Source organism: Tenrec ecaudatus, unplaced genomic scaffold (assembly GCF_050624435.1).
Source record: "Tenrec ecaudatus isolate mTenEca1 unplaced genomic scaffold, mTenEca1.hap1 Scaffold_2713, whole genome shotgun sequence".
Taxonomy (NCBI): domain Eukaryota; kingdom Metazoa; phylum Chordata; class Mammalia; order Afrosoricida; family Tenrecidae; genus Tenrec; species Tenrec ecaudatus.
This window is the reverse complement of record NW_027458885.1, coordinates 17,986-31,383: the sequence shown is the minus strand read 5'-3', so window position 1 is coordinate 31,383 and position 13,398 is coordinate 17,986. Positions and strand designations below refer to the sequence as shown.

At 43.3% G+C, this 13,398-nt stretch overlaps 1 protein-coding gene across 1 annotated transcript; it reads right to left on the bottom strand.

The window, feature by feature from the left end:
• Nucleotides 1-232: 232 nt before the first annotated feature.
• On the bottom strand, nucleotides 233-982 carry LOC142436439 (protein SET-like). The gene has a single exon (XM_075540093.1). The coding sequence runs from the start codon at nucleotides 980-982 to the stop codon at nucleotides 233-235; it is 750 nt and encodes a 249-aa protein (XP_075396208.1).
• Between the last annotated feature and the right edge of the window lie 12,416 nt (nucleotides 983-13,398).

Sequence of the window (13,398 nt, the reverse complement as noted above, 5' to 3'; positions counted from 1 at the left end):
AGTTGAGAACCATGGTGTAGAGAAAAGAGACCTCAAGAACAGGGTGATTGAGCACAAGAGGAAGAAAACAAAAACAAAAAAAGACTGCAACTTGCTCCCAGGGATTGAAGAAAATTAAAAAGGTTGGAATCCATTAGTGTTCTGTTAGTCATCCTCTCCTCCATCCTCCTCTCCTTCCTCTCCCTTGTCATCATCTTCATCTTCTTCCCCTTCGTCTTCATCCCCTTCTTCATCAATATCTTCTAAACCCTTCTTCTTCTTCTTCTTCTTCTTCATCTTCTTCACCTTCACTTTCCTCATCATCCATATCAGGAACCAAATAGTGCTGTAATGGATTTGGCCAGATATCATCTTTGATGACCTCTCCTAATTCATCGGCGCCGGCATCAGACTGGTCGGTAAACCAGGTAAAGACACTCTCAGGTCCGTCATGCTGCCCCTTCCTGCTAGCTTTGTTCTGTGTTTGACTGGAATGTTTCGTCAAGTCCTTTCCAGATTTCCATTTGATTTCAGTTGATTTTGAAGATGGATCACCACTATCATTCAGATGAAATTCTTTGGAGAGAACTTTATTTTCAAAGTAAGGATTTTCATCAAAATAAAAATCTATTTTGTAACCTGATTTAATATCTTCAAATTCTGTCACTTCAGCTCTGGTCAAATAATGCAGAGCCTCTTCATCCTCAAGCAATGCAGACACATGCGCATGGTTGACAAATGTTGTTACCCCAAAATTTGGGATTTTGGCGATCAATTCTGACCTCTTCTGAAAGAATGGTTGGCAGAGTTTGTTATATTTCTGTTCTGCTTTCAAAATCTCCTCACTGGCTTGTTCATTAAGTCTGTCTATTTCATTTTGTACCTCATCAATATGTTCAATTGCTTCCAGCTGTTCTTTTTCTTCCTTGGGGGGGGCCGGGGTCTCCTGCACCTTAGGCTTCTTCATTTGCGGCAGGCTTGAAGACTGGCGGTTAGGGGCCATGCTGCTTGCTGTCTGCCAGCAGAGCCCAAGGAACGTGCCAAAGAGCCGCTGGCCTCCCGTGGAAACTGCCACAAAATTGCCAACACTTGTCTGTCAGTTTGTTGATGTTTGCTGTGATTCTAAAAGCTACGTCATTGGTATTTCAAATGCCAGGAGGGTCACCCAACGTGAACAGGTTTCTGAAGTTTCCAGACTAAGAACAGACAAGGAAGAAGTCTCCACTTCGGTGGAAGAAGCCGCTGAAATTCTATGCATAACATTGAAGCATTGTCAGATACTGAAAGCTTAAACCAGTGATTCTCAAACTTCCCAATGCCAGGACCCTTTAATACAGTTCCTCATATTGTGGTGACCCCCAACCATAAAATTGTTTTGTTGCTACTTCATACTGTCATTTTGCTACTATTATGAATCATAATGTAAATATCTGATATTCAGGATGTATTTTCATTGCTACAAATTGAACATAATTAAAGAATAGTGGTTAATCACAAAACAATATGTTATTATATATTGTGAAATATTTATTTCTAATGACAAATAAATGAAATTTTGTCTTGAAGCACGGTGTAGCATGGGTAAGTCTTCATGCCTGGTACTCGTATGTGGGTGGATCTGCATGGGGGCAGACCCAGCTGGAGAGGGATAGAGGAGCGGTGTCTCAGTTCCTAAGACCATCAGAAATATGTGTTTTCTGTTGGTGTCAGGCGATCCCTGTGAAAGAGACGTTCGACCCCCCCAAAGGGGTCGTGACTCACAGGTTAAGAACTGCTGGCTTGAACAAAGGAAGCAGCATACTATCAGAGATAGTGCCAGACTATGGGCCCCTCAGGTCTTGAGGACAAGCAAAATGTGATTGAAGAAGAGCTGATTTCTTGGGGTGTAGACCATGGTGATGTGAATCTGGTAAAGTCTGTGGGGGTGGAGCCTATGGGATCTTCGTTTGCTGATAGGGTACAACTCAAGGTGAGGAGCAACAGATGCCAAAATCTTCTACTGATCAGGGATGTGTGAAGTAGGAATTTAGGGAAATGGAAATGGTCAAAAATGAAATGAAATTCATAAAGAGCAATACCCTAGACATTAATGAGCTGAAATGGACTGGTATTGGCCATTTTGAATTTGAAAATCATGTGATCTACTGTGACAGGAATAACACAATCAAGAGGAATGGTATGGCATTCTTTGTCAGAAAGGATCTTGTTAAATCCATCATGAAGTACAATGCTCTCTGTGATAGGATTCTATCTGTCTCCAGGTAAATCCAATCAATACCATCAGATTTATGCACCAACCACAAAAGTTAGTGATGAAGAAACTTAAGAATTCTACCAACTTCCTCAGACTGAAATTGATCAAACAGGGAATCAAGATGCACTGATTGGAATGCATCTTGGTGCATTGGTGGTTGGAATGTAAACGTTCGATACAAAGAGGAAAGAACAGTCGTTGGAAAATATGGATTTGGTAATAGAAATTAAGCTGAAGATCACATGATAGGCTTTTGCAAAACCAACAACTTGTTCATAGCTACCTTTTTCAACAACACAAAAGTTGACTATAACATGGAATTCCCCAGAGGAGATACACATAAATCAAAATAACTATATCTGTGGGAAGACACTATGGAGAAAAATTCAGCAGCTAGAACCAGGTCATGAGCTGACTGTGGAATAGACCACAAATTGCTCATATGTAAGTTCAGGTAGAAGTTGAAGAAAATTAAAACAAATCTATGAGAGCCAAAATATGACCTCAGTTCCTCTCTCATCTGACATTCCAGACCATCTCAAGAACAGATCTGATGCATTGAATAGAAGACCTAATGAACGGTGAGAGGACATCAAGACCATCATTCGTGAAGAAAGTGAATCATTAAAAAGACAGGAAAGAAAGATCAAAGTGGACATCAAAAGCAACTCTGAAATATACTCTTAATCATAGAATAGCTAAAGCAAATAGAAGAAAGGATAAAGTCAAAGAGCTGAATAGAAAATTTCAAAGAGCAGCTTGAGAAAAAAAATATTATAATGAAATGTTCAATGAAGACTCAGCATGATAGTGGGACAAGAGGAAAGTCAAAGGAAATAGAGGAAAGAGCTAGGAGGCAAAGGGCATATATAGAGGTCTAAATAAAGACATTTACATATGCAAATATATTTATATATGAGGATGGGGAAATAGACCTATGAGTCTATATTTATAGGTTTAGTATTAAGGTAGCAGAAGGACATTGGGCCTCCACTCAAGTACTCCCTCAATGCAAGAATACTTTCTTCTATTAAATTGGCATTCTATGGTGCTCACCTTCCTGACACAACCACTGAAGACAAAGCGGGTGAATAAGCAAATGAAGAAAGCTGATGGTGCCCAGCTATCAAAAGATATAGCGTCTGGGGTCTTAAAGGCTTGAAGGTAAACAAGTGGCCATCTAGCTCAGAAGCAACAAAGCCCACATGGAAGAAGCACACCAGCCTGTGTGATCACATGGTGTTGAAGGGATGAGGTATCAGGCATCAAAGAACAAAAAAATCATATCATTGTTTGGTTACCTCCACGATATGATCACTGAAGACAAATGGGTGCATAAGCAAATGTGGCGAAGAAAGCTGATGGTGCCCAGCTATCAAAAGATATAGCGTCTTGTGTCTTAAAGGCTTGAAGGTAAACAAGTGGCCATCTAGCTCAGAAGCAGCAAAGCCCTCATGGAAGAAGCACACCAGCCTGTGTGATCATGAGGTGTCGAAGGGATCAGGTATCAGGCATCATCAGAACAAAAATCTTATCATAGTGAATGAGGTGGGGAGTGTGAAGTGGCCACTGGACATCCCCTTACAGAAGTGTCTCAGGGAGATGAGCCAGTCAGGGTGCGATGTAGCAACGATGAAACATACAATTTTCCTCTAGTTCCTAAATGCTTCTTCCTCCCTCACTATCATGATCCCAATTCTACCTTACAAATCTAGCTAGACCAGAGGATGTACACTGGTACAGATAGGAACTGGAAACACAGGGAATCCAGGGTGGATGATCCCTTCAGGACCAGTGGTGTGAGTGACGACACTGGGAGGGTAGAAGGAGGATAGGTTGGAAAGGGGGAACCAAGAATCTACATGTGACCTCCTCCCCGGGGGGACAGACAACAGAAAAGTAGGTGAAGGGAGACGTCAGACACAGCAAGATATGACAAAATAATAATTTATGAATTATCAAGGGTTCATGAGGGAGGTGGGAGCAGGGAGGGAGGGGAAAAATGAGGAGTTGATGCCAGGGGCTTAGGTGGAGAGCAAATGTTTTGAGAATGATGAGGCAATGAATGTACAAATATGCTTTACACAATTGATGTATGTGTGGATTGTGATAAGAGTTGTATAAGTCCCTAATAAAACAATTTAAAGAATTTTTTAAGAAAGAAAGGGATAGGAACTCACGACACACAGAATCCAGGAACAGGAGTGGGAATAGTTATAGCAGAAGGGTAGGGGAAAGAGGGGGAGAGGAAGGGAGAAAGGGGGAACCGATCACAATGATCGACACATCACTATACACCCCTCTCCAGGGAGAGGAACAACAGAAAACATGGGGGAAGGGAGACAGCAGTCAATGTGAGAGATGAAACTAATAACAATGCACAATCTATCAGGGGGTTATGAGGGAGAGGAAGGGGGAAACAAAAGAGCTAATATCAAGGACTCAATAGAAAGTAAATGTCTAGAAAAGAATGAAGGCAACATATGTACAAATATGCCTGATTCAACTGATGTATGGATTGTGATAAGAATTGTACGAGCCCTCAATAAAATGATTTTAAGAAAAAAGAAACAAATGTTCAAAGACCTTGAAACCTTTCAGAGAACATGCTCAGCATATCTTAAACTGAAAGAACTCAAGAAAAAATTCAAGCTTCAAGTTTCGATGCTGAAAGATTTTATGGACAAAATATTGAATGACGCAGGAAGCATCAAAGAAGATGGAAAGAATACAGTCAGTGTACCAAAAAGAAATAGTCAATCTCCCATTTCAGGAGGTAGCCACAAACAAGGCTTCAGGAATCAATGGAATTCCAATAGAAATGTTTCAGCAAGCTGTAGAAGCACTGGAAGAACTCATTGGTCTATGCCAGGAAATTTGGAAGACATTTACTTGGTCAACTAACTGGAAGAGATCCATATGTGTGCCCATTCCAAAGAAAGATGACCCAACAGAATGCTCAAACTATAGAACAATATCATTGATAACGCTTACAAGTAAAACTTTGCTGAAGATCATCCAACAACAGTCGCACTAGTACATTGACAGGGAGCTGCCAGAAGTTCAGGCTGGATTCAGAAGAGGACTTGGAACAAGTTAGATGTCTGCTGGATCTTGGCTCAAAGCAGAGAGTACCAGAAAGGTGTGTATTTGTGTTTCATCGGCTGTGCAAAGGCATTCGACAGTGTAGGCCATAAGAAACTGTGCATAACCTTGAGAAGAATGGGAATTCCACATTTCATCATGCTCCTGCAGAACTTGTACGTGGATCAAGAGGTAGTTGTGTCACCAGAACAAGGGCATAATGTATGGTTTAAAATCAGGACAGGTGTGCATCATGATTGTAGCCTTTCACCATATTTGGTCAATCGGTGTGCTGAGCAAATAACCAGAGAAGCTCGGTTATACGAAGAAGGATGCTATATTAGGACTGGAGGGAGGTTTATAGCAATCTGCAATATGCAGATGACACAACCTTGCTTGCTGAAAGTAAGGAGGACTTGACGCACTGATGAAGATCAAGGATTGCAGCCTTCAGTGTAGATGGCAACTCAAAGAAGGCCCAAATCCTCACAACTGGACCGATAAGTAACATGATAAATGGAGAAAAGCTTGAAGTTGTCAAGGATTTTGTCTTGCTGGTATCCACAATCAATGCTCCTGGACACAACAGTCAGATCAAAAGCTATTGCACTGAGTCGATCTGCTGCAGAAGACCTCTCTAGATTCTTGATGCACAAGGATGCGCATTTAGAGGACTAAGGTGCACCTGACCTCTTTTTTTTTAAAACACTTTTTAAAAAAATCATTGTATTACGGGCTCATACAACTCTTATCACATTCCATACATACATCGATTGTGTAAAGCACATTTGTACATTCATTGCCCTCATCGTTCTCAAAACATTTGCTCTCCACTTAAGGCCAAAATACTTTTTAAATGTTTCATGATTTTGTGAGCCACGTATTCAAGTAAGGTTGATGCATCTGTTTCCACATGGCATTCATGAAGGTCATTGGGTGGCATTTCATGCCATTGCCTTGAGAATGGGTAACAGGTTAGTCTCAAATTCACCCCCAGCAATTCCTCCTCCTGAAGTCTCAGGACCCTTCTACTTGATCATCTCTACAAGGTGGCCAGGTTCCTTACCTGGCAGCTCAAGGCTCTGAGAAAGTGTTTCATCCATTGAGGCTGGAGAAATCCTCAGCGATCACCTATAAACTTTAAACTGGAATTATCCTACAAAGCCATCATTAAACAAAATAACAGCGTAGCCCAAGTGTTTGCCTCTAGTGTATCACCCTTATAAAGATCTTTCTATACTGTAACTGACGACAGCTAAACTAAAGCACAGCAACAGCTGGAAAGGCAACAGTCTCAATGAGTGGCGATGGCACAGCATCGATGGAGGGAGGGTGGTTTCAAGAGACCAAAGGAGAAGCAGCAAGGCTTCTTCTGACCTGTGCTCAGAAGTCCTGCTGTTTCATGGGCCCCATCACAGTTGATAGCTTACAACTAAGTCATAGTGACAGCCCACCTTCAAGGACTGGTGAATAGAAACAGGAGGCATGATTCCTTGGGGACCACCTTTGGATATTTGTCACTATAAATGTGGAATAATCCCCAAGGTATGTTGTTAAGCGAAAAAACAAAGGTGCAGAACATGGTGTACAGCATCAGACATTGGTGTAAAAAGGAGGTGTGTGTGTGTGTGTGTGTGTGTGAGTGTGTGTGCGTGCGCGCTATACCTCTAAAAGGCTGAGTCCCAGGAGAAGGAGGAGGTCAAACATACCTGAGCCCTCCAGCCTGTTCACCAATTCTGACCTGGCCGCCCCTCCCAGAGCCCTCTCTACTTCTCTACTGGGTGCACTAATCGTGTGCAGTGGTCTCACAGAATTCATGATATTTATGATAATACTCATGCCTGTGGGGTTTATTAGTGAAGTGCCAGCTTACAACTTGGGAGCAAAACCAGTAAGCCACGACTTAGGGAGAGGATCAAGAAGCATGTAGGCCAACCTCCCTTCGTCATGCAGGCCTCCTCTCACGGTCCTCGTTGCCTGGCCCCTGCCCAGCTCAGGTGAGAGTTACAAAGCTCATTTAGCTCTGCCGAAAGTGCCTGAGGCACCTCATTCTACCAGCAAGCCTCTTGTCTTTCCCCAAATCTAGCAGGTTCTCGGCACAGTGACCCTGGGTCCAAAGGAGGACACACTTGCTCCCAGCTCTTCTTCCTGGGTGACAGTGAGCTCCCTTCGTCTCTGGTAAGGGAAAAAGTGATGCAGGCCACACCTCCAGGAAACTCCCAGCCATGAGATTAAAGCTGAGACATGAGTCAGCGCATTGCATCTCACACACACACACACACACACACACACACACACACTCCTGTAAAACAAATGGGCTGTCACATTAGATCGCTTCAGGGAGAATGGTCTCAACATTTCCTAACTGTCACACCACTGAGAATCCTGGCCCAGCCAAGCTGACATACACTTCAATCCATAACGGCAGCAGATGCAAACTAGAACGTGAAGACTTTTTGAACCAGGATCTGAAGAAGATAGAGGTTCAGGGAGCAATTTTTTCTCTGAATGATGCTTCTCCATTCAGGAGAAGATGGCTTCTAAAGTTTGATCAACTCAGAAACACTTTTGTCAGCATCGGAGATCTCGAGTACTTGAGTTAATTCAAATCCATTAAGTGCACCAAGTAAAACTAACACTACACAGAGATGGGCAGACAGGTCATCAACAGACAAGTGGGAAAACAAGATGTGGTCTAACCCTGCAGTTGAATGCTACACAGTCCTAAAGAGGAAGGGAGTCCTGAATATGTTCCCACGTGAAAGATCCTTGAAGACCTCATGTTAAGTGAAATAAGGCAGACTCAAAAGGACAAATAAGGTATGACCCAGCTTATATGGAGCATCTCTTACTCTCATAACACGCTGCCCTTGAGTTGATTCTGGTTCATAGCAAGCCTGCCTACAGGACAGAGTAGAACTGCCGCTCTGGCTTTCTGTGATTATAACTTTCTAGGGGAGTAGAAAGCCTCATCTTTCTCACGAGGAGTGGCTGGTGGTTTTGAACTGCTGATCTTGCAGGCAGCAGCCAGTGCATAACCCACCAGGGCTCCTTATATGAATATCTAGATTAGGCAAAGGCATAGAGGCAATAGCTCATTGGTGGTTCCCAGAGACTGGAATGGGGAGGCTACAGAGAGGGAGCTGGGGAGTCATGGCTGAAGGAGTACTGAGGCTGTGTCTGGTGTGAGGAGATGCTTTTGGAAATAGAGAGTGGTGAGAGTTGCACAACATGGTGAATGTAATTAATTCTACCAGATTATATATAATTATATGCACCAAGTCAAACTAAGTTTTATATGATTTATTTATAATCTGGTAGCATTAATATATATACATCAATACACATATATAGTTGAAATGACCTATATATATGATCATTATATATATATATTGTGTGTATATAGGGCATATATTATATATAAGTGCATATACATTTTTCCACAATAAGTTTTTTTTATCTTTTTTTAAATTTTTTAATTTTATTTATTTTTTTACATTTTATTAGGGGCTCATACAACTCTTATCACAATCCATACATATACATATACATACATCAATTGTATAAAACACATCCGTACATTCTTTGCCCTAATCATTTTCTTTTTTTTAAAAATCTTTTTATTGGGGCTCATAAGGCTCTTATCACAGTCTGTACATACATCAAATGAGCAAAGCACCCTTATACATTCGTTGCACTCATCACTCTCATAATTCACCTTCCACTTGGGTTCCTGGAATCAGCTCGGTTTCCCTTTTTTTCCCCCCATCCCCCATCCCCCTCCCTCCCCGATCCTACCCCTGGTCCCTTGATAGTTTATAAATAATTATTATATCTTATCTTACACTCCCCGGCGTCTCCCCTCACCCGCCTCCCCCTTGCCAATCTCCCAGAGAGGAGGTTACACATAGATCTCCGAGATCGGTTCTCCCTTTCTACATGCCCTTCCCTCCTGGTGTCGCCACTCCCACCGCTGGTGTTGAAGGGTTCGTCTGTCCTAGATTCCCTGTGCCTCCAGATCCCCACTGCACCGCTGTACATCCTCTGGTACAACCAGCTCCGCAAGGCAAGGTAGGATTGGGGTCATGATGATTGGGAGGGGAGGAAGCGTTCAGGAACTAGAGGAAGGTTTTGAGTTTCATTGTTGTTACACTGAACCCTGTGTGGCCCATCTCCTCCTCACTACCCCTCTGGAAGGGGTGTTCAGCTCTCTACAGGTGGGCATTGGGTCCCCATCATGCACTCCCCCTCTTTCACGGTGATGTGATTCTCACCACCACCCCACCTTTGATGTTGGAGACCTGGTCTCCTCTGTCCTTCATGGTCACCTATGTTGGTGTGCTGCTTCCGTGTGGGCTCGGTTGCTTCTGGGCTAGATGGCCGCTTGTTTGCTTTCAAGCCTTTAAGTCCCCAGACGCTATATCTCTCAGTAGCCGGGCACCATCCGCCTTCTTCACCACTCTTGCTTATGCACACTTTCGTCTTCAGTCATTATGTGAGGAAGGTGATCACACAATGATTGTTTTTGTTCCTTTGTATCTGCTACATGGTCCATTCAACACCTTGTATTCGCTTAGGCCGTGTGCTTCTTCTCTGTGGGCTTTGTTGCTTCTGAGCTAGATGGCCGCTTATTTGCCTTCAAGCCTTTAAGACCCCAGACGCTATATCTTTTTTTGATAGCCGGGCATCATCAGCTTTCTTCACCACATTTGCTTACACACACGGCTGTCTTCAGTGATCATGTCGGGAAGATGGGTATCTTGCAATGGCTGCTTAGCAGGGCGAGGTGCTATTGTATTGGGGGATTCCACAATAAGTTTTTAAAGAAGCATTATTTTTTTACTGATAACACTCCTGATACATCATGAAAATGAAATGTTTACATAACTGTTTGTATGGCACTTACTTTATGAATATATATTTATACACACTCACATAAATTAAGTCACTTGCAGCAATAGACACCAAGGCAAAATCGATACTTATCTGTAGATGGTATCATAAGTGAGTTTTGCTTATTATGTGTGTATGTATTTGCATCTGTGTGTTTGCTGATCTTTCTGTAATAAGCCTTTATAGCTTTTCTAATAAGAAATAAAGTCCTAGTACTGATCCAGGAATAAACCAACAGATCAATGAATCAGGAGAGAAAATTGGAAAAGAGATTCAATAAATAGAAGAATCTGTTGTATTATCAAGGTAGATTTCACATCATGGTAGGGGAGACAGACAGCTCAATACATTTCATCGGTTCCAGTGGCTAACAATTTGGGTGATCAAGCTGAGCTTTCTGTTGTGGCTGGTAGATGCCACTGAGTTAGTTCTGACTTGTGGTAACTCTATGTACACTGCCCAGTCCTGTGCCTTGCTCAAAATTGGCATTACGTTTGAGTCCATTGTTTCAGCCACTGTGTCAGTCCCTCTGGTTGAAGGTTTTCCACTTGTTCGCTGACCCTCTATTTTACCCTCTGCAACGTCTGGTCCCTTCCTGATGACGTGTTCGCAGTAAGCACCTCTCCATCCTCATTTCTAAGGGGAATTCTGGCTGCATTTCTTTAAAGCAGATGTACCTGTTCTTCTGACCATCCATGGAAATGTTCATATTCTTCAATAAACACTGTCATTCGGATGCATCCATTCTTCTCTGTGCTCCGTGGTCAGTGTCCAGTTTTCACATACAGTGTGCTAAAGGAACTCTCACAGTAAACAAACAAACAAACACAGAATGTTTAATCACATTGAGTGGGTAAAAACAGGTACATTTTAAAAGAAAATGTACGCAAGTACTTCCATACTCTTAAAGGACAGGTCTTTCTAACCCACAAGGACCCCTACTGTTGCCAAGCTGGGCACAAGAGGAGAAAGTGGCCGAGTTGGAAATATCAAAATACAATGTATGCATTTAAAAGGCCATCCCAAGTCCCCACCAATAACAACTATAACCTGCCTAGGGGGCGGGGGGCGGGGCAATGCACATGAAACGTGCACTGCCTAGTAATAAAACCTATACAACGTACCGGAGTATGTAAAAGCAGACCTGGGGAAAATGAAGTGCTCAGTGGAGGCTAGTAGAATTTATTCACCGCAGCTTTGCTTTTAATAGAACAAAGAGAGACAATCTAAATGTTCGTGACTAGATAAAGCCTTGTGATTGAGTGTCATGCAGTGGGTAAAAATAATACACTAGTTCTGTGTGTACTTCTGCTTCTCTTAGGCCTCTCAGCCCCTCCCAAGCCCGACCTGGGAGGAGGTGATAAGCTTGAAATGGACCCTGCTTAGAAGGGTGTAGGGTCAATGTGTTAAGAGGACATGCCCATGCGGGATCTTCCTGTGGGCTGCCTCCATCCACTGTCCTGTGGTTCTCCGAAGCTCACAGGCTAAGTTGGGGCGGGACTGGCCATACCTCACCTTCTGACCTTACACAGGGATTGCTTATCTACTCCATGTCTCCAGATGACCAGCCTCAGCTCATACTCTATGTCTGGTTCGATCCAGCTTCTACTCCACAGTCCTGAATGAGGCTGCGACAGCCAAGGCCTGATCTGTGAGTTCAGATCTTGTTAGGCCTCCTGACCAGAAAACAAAAGACAATGCATGCTCACGAGGTTGTGACATGACTGACCATTGGCAATGTGCGCTGGCAAGGTTGTGAGGTGACTGACAGGAACAATGCATGGTCATTACTTTGCAGCCTCCGGCTAGTGTCGCACCTTAGCAGCATGGTGCAGGATGAAACTGCTCCAAGAGCCCAAGGGTTAAACCTAGATGATGCAGACAGCAGAAGCCAACACAAACTAGCAAGGGAGACAGAGTAGCACCATGGTTACAATCCGATTTGTTGGGTTTTTTTTCTAACACTTAACTTTAGTAGAAGTTTCCATAGCCAATTAGTTTTCCAATCAATAATCCACAGAGGAAGAGTTCCCTAACATTGGTTGCAACCCCCACAATGTGTCAGCACTCTCCCTCTTTCGTCCCTGGGTTTCCTCATTTCTTGTTCCTGTCCCTCCTTGCCCTCTCATCTTGGGCTTTGGGCACATGCTGTCCTGTGAGTCGCATGTGGTCGGTTATTCTAGGAAGCATGTTCTTCATGGGCGTTAGTGTTTGCTTTATGGTGCTATGCTGACATCAAGAAGGGTCTGTAGTCTCAAGTTAGGCATTGACCCAGGGCAATGGTCTTTGGGGCTCCTCTAGTCTCTTTTCTTGGGGGGGGGATACAGAATGAATTTAATGAAATGAAGAGGAAGTCAATAGCTTTACTAGTCCTGGTGAAAGATGGTGGGGGAGGTGTACTAGTAATGAGGGGAAAAGGGAAGTTCAGAAACACGAAAGGGAAGCTGCTCCACTCTGAGAAGAGATGGAAGCAAGGGACTGTCATTCTTCATACGGAGCCTAGAGAGCGAGTCCCTAAAGGGGAATGACCCCCTTCTTGTTCCTTCTGAGACCCGATCAAGAGGAAGACTATGATGGATACAGGCAGTAGGTCTCGCTGATCACTTGTCTTTCTTAGCAGCATCCTCCTCTGCAACTCCCCCCTTACGGTTTTCATTTAGGCCTGGTGACTGAAGAGACTGGCCTTTTTAAAGAAAGCACAGTGTAGTCCATGGTGTAGAGTAAGCAAATGAGCATGCATCGTCCTCAGGCCACAGGGATTGGTTAGGGATGGATGTATATCTCAGGCTGACCTGAGCAGAGTGGATCTAAAGGGCTTATGCTGGGAGCCCCGTCACAAAGAACCCCCACTTAACGAGGGCACATGGAACCCCAGGAGCGCTGGCAGTCACGAGGTGGCCGGCCTTAAGGTGATCCTACAGAAAGTGGAGCATAAAGAATAAAATAAATTAGGTACTTTGACATAGACTGAGCTCCTGGATCAAGCTTCACCTGGAGCCAACCCTAACCTCTGAAGTTTACAGGTATCTGTGACAATAAAGCCTTTTGATTCTTAAGCCAGTTTGAGTTGGGTTTTTTTATGATTTAAAACCAAGATTCCTAAGCTTTACATCCATCATACTTATCCTACCTAGCCCTATCTTCCCACAGATTAGCACAGGGATCCAGGTAAGAAGGTCACTAGAGTT

What these genes read in the sequence shown, in the direction of transcription:
- LOC142436439 (XM_075540093.1), bottom strand. Translation starts at nt 982, where the DNA reads ATGGCCCCTAACCGCCAGTCTTCAAGCCTGCCGCAAATGAAGAAGCCT.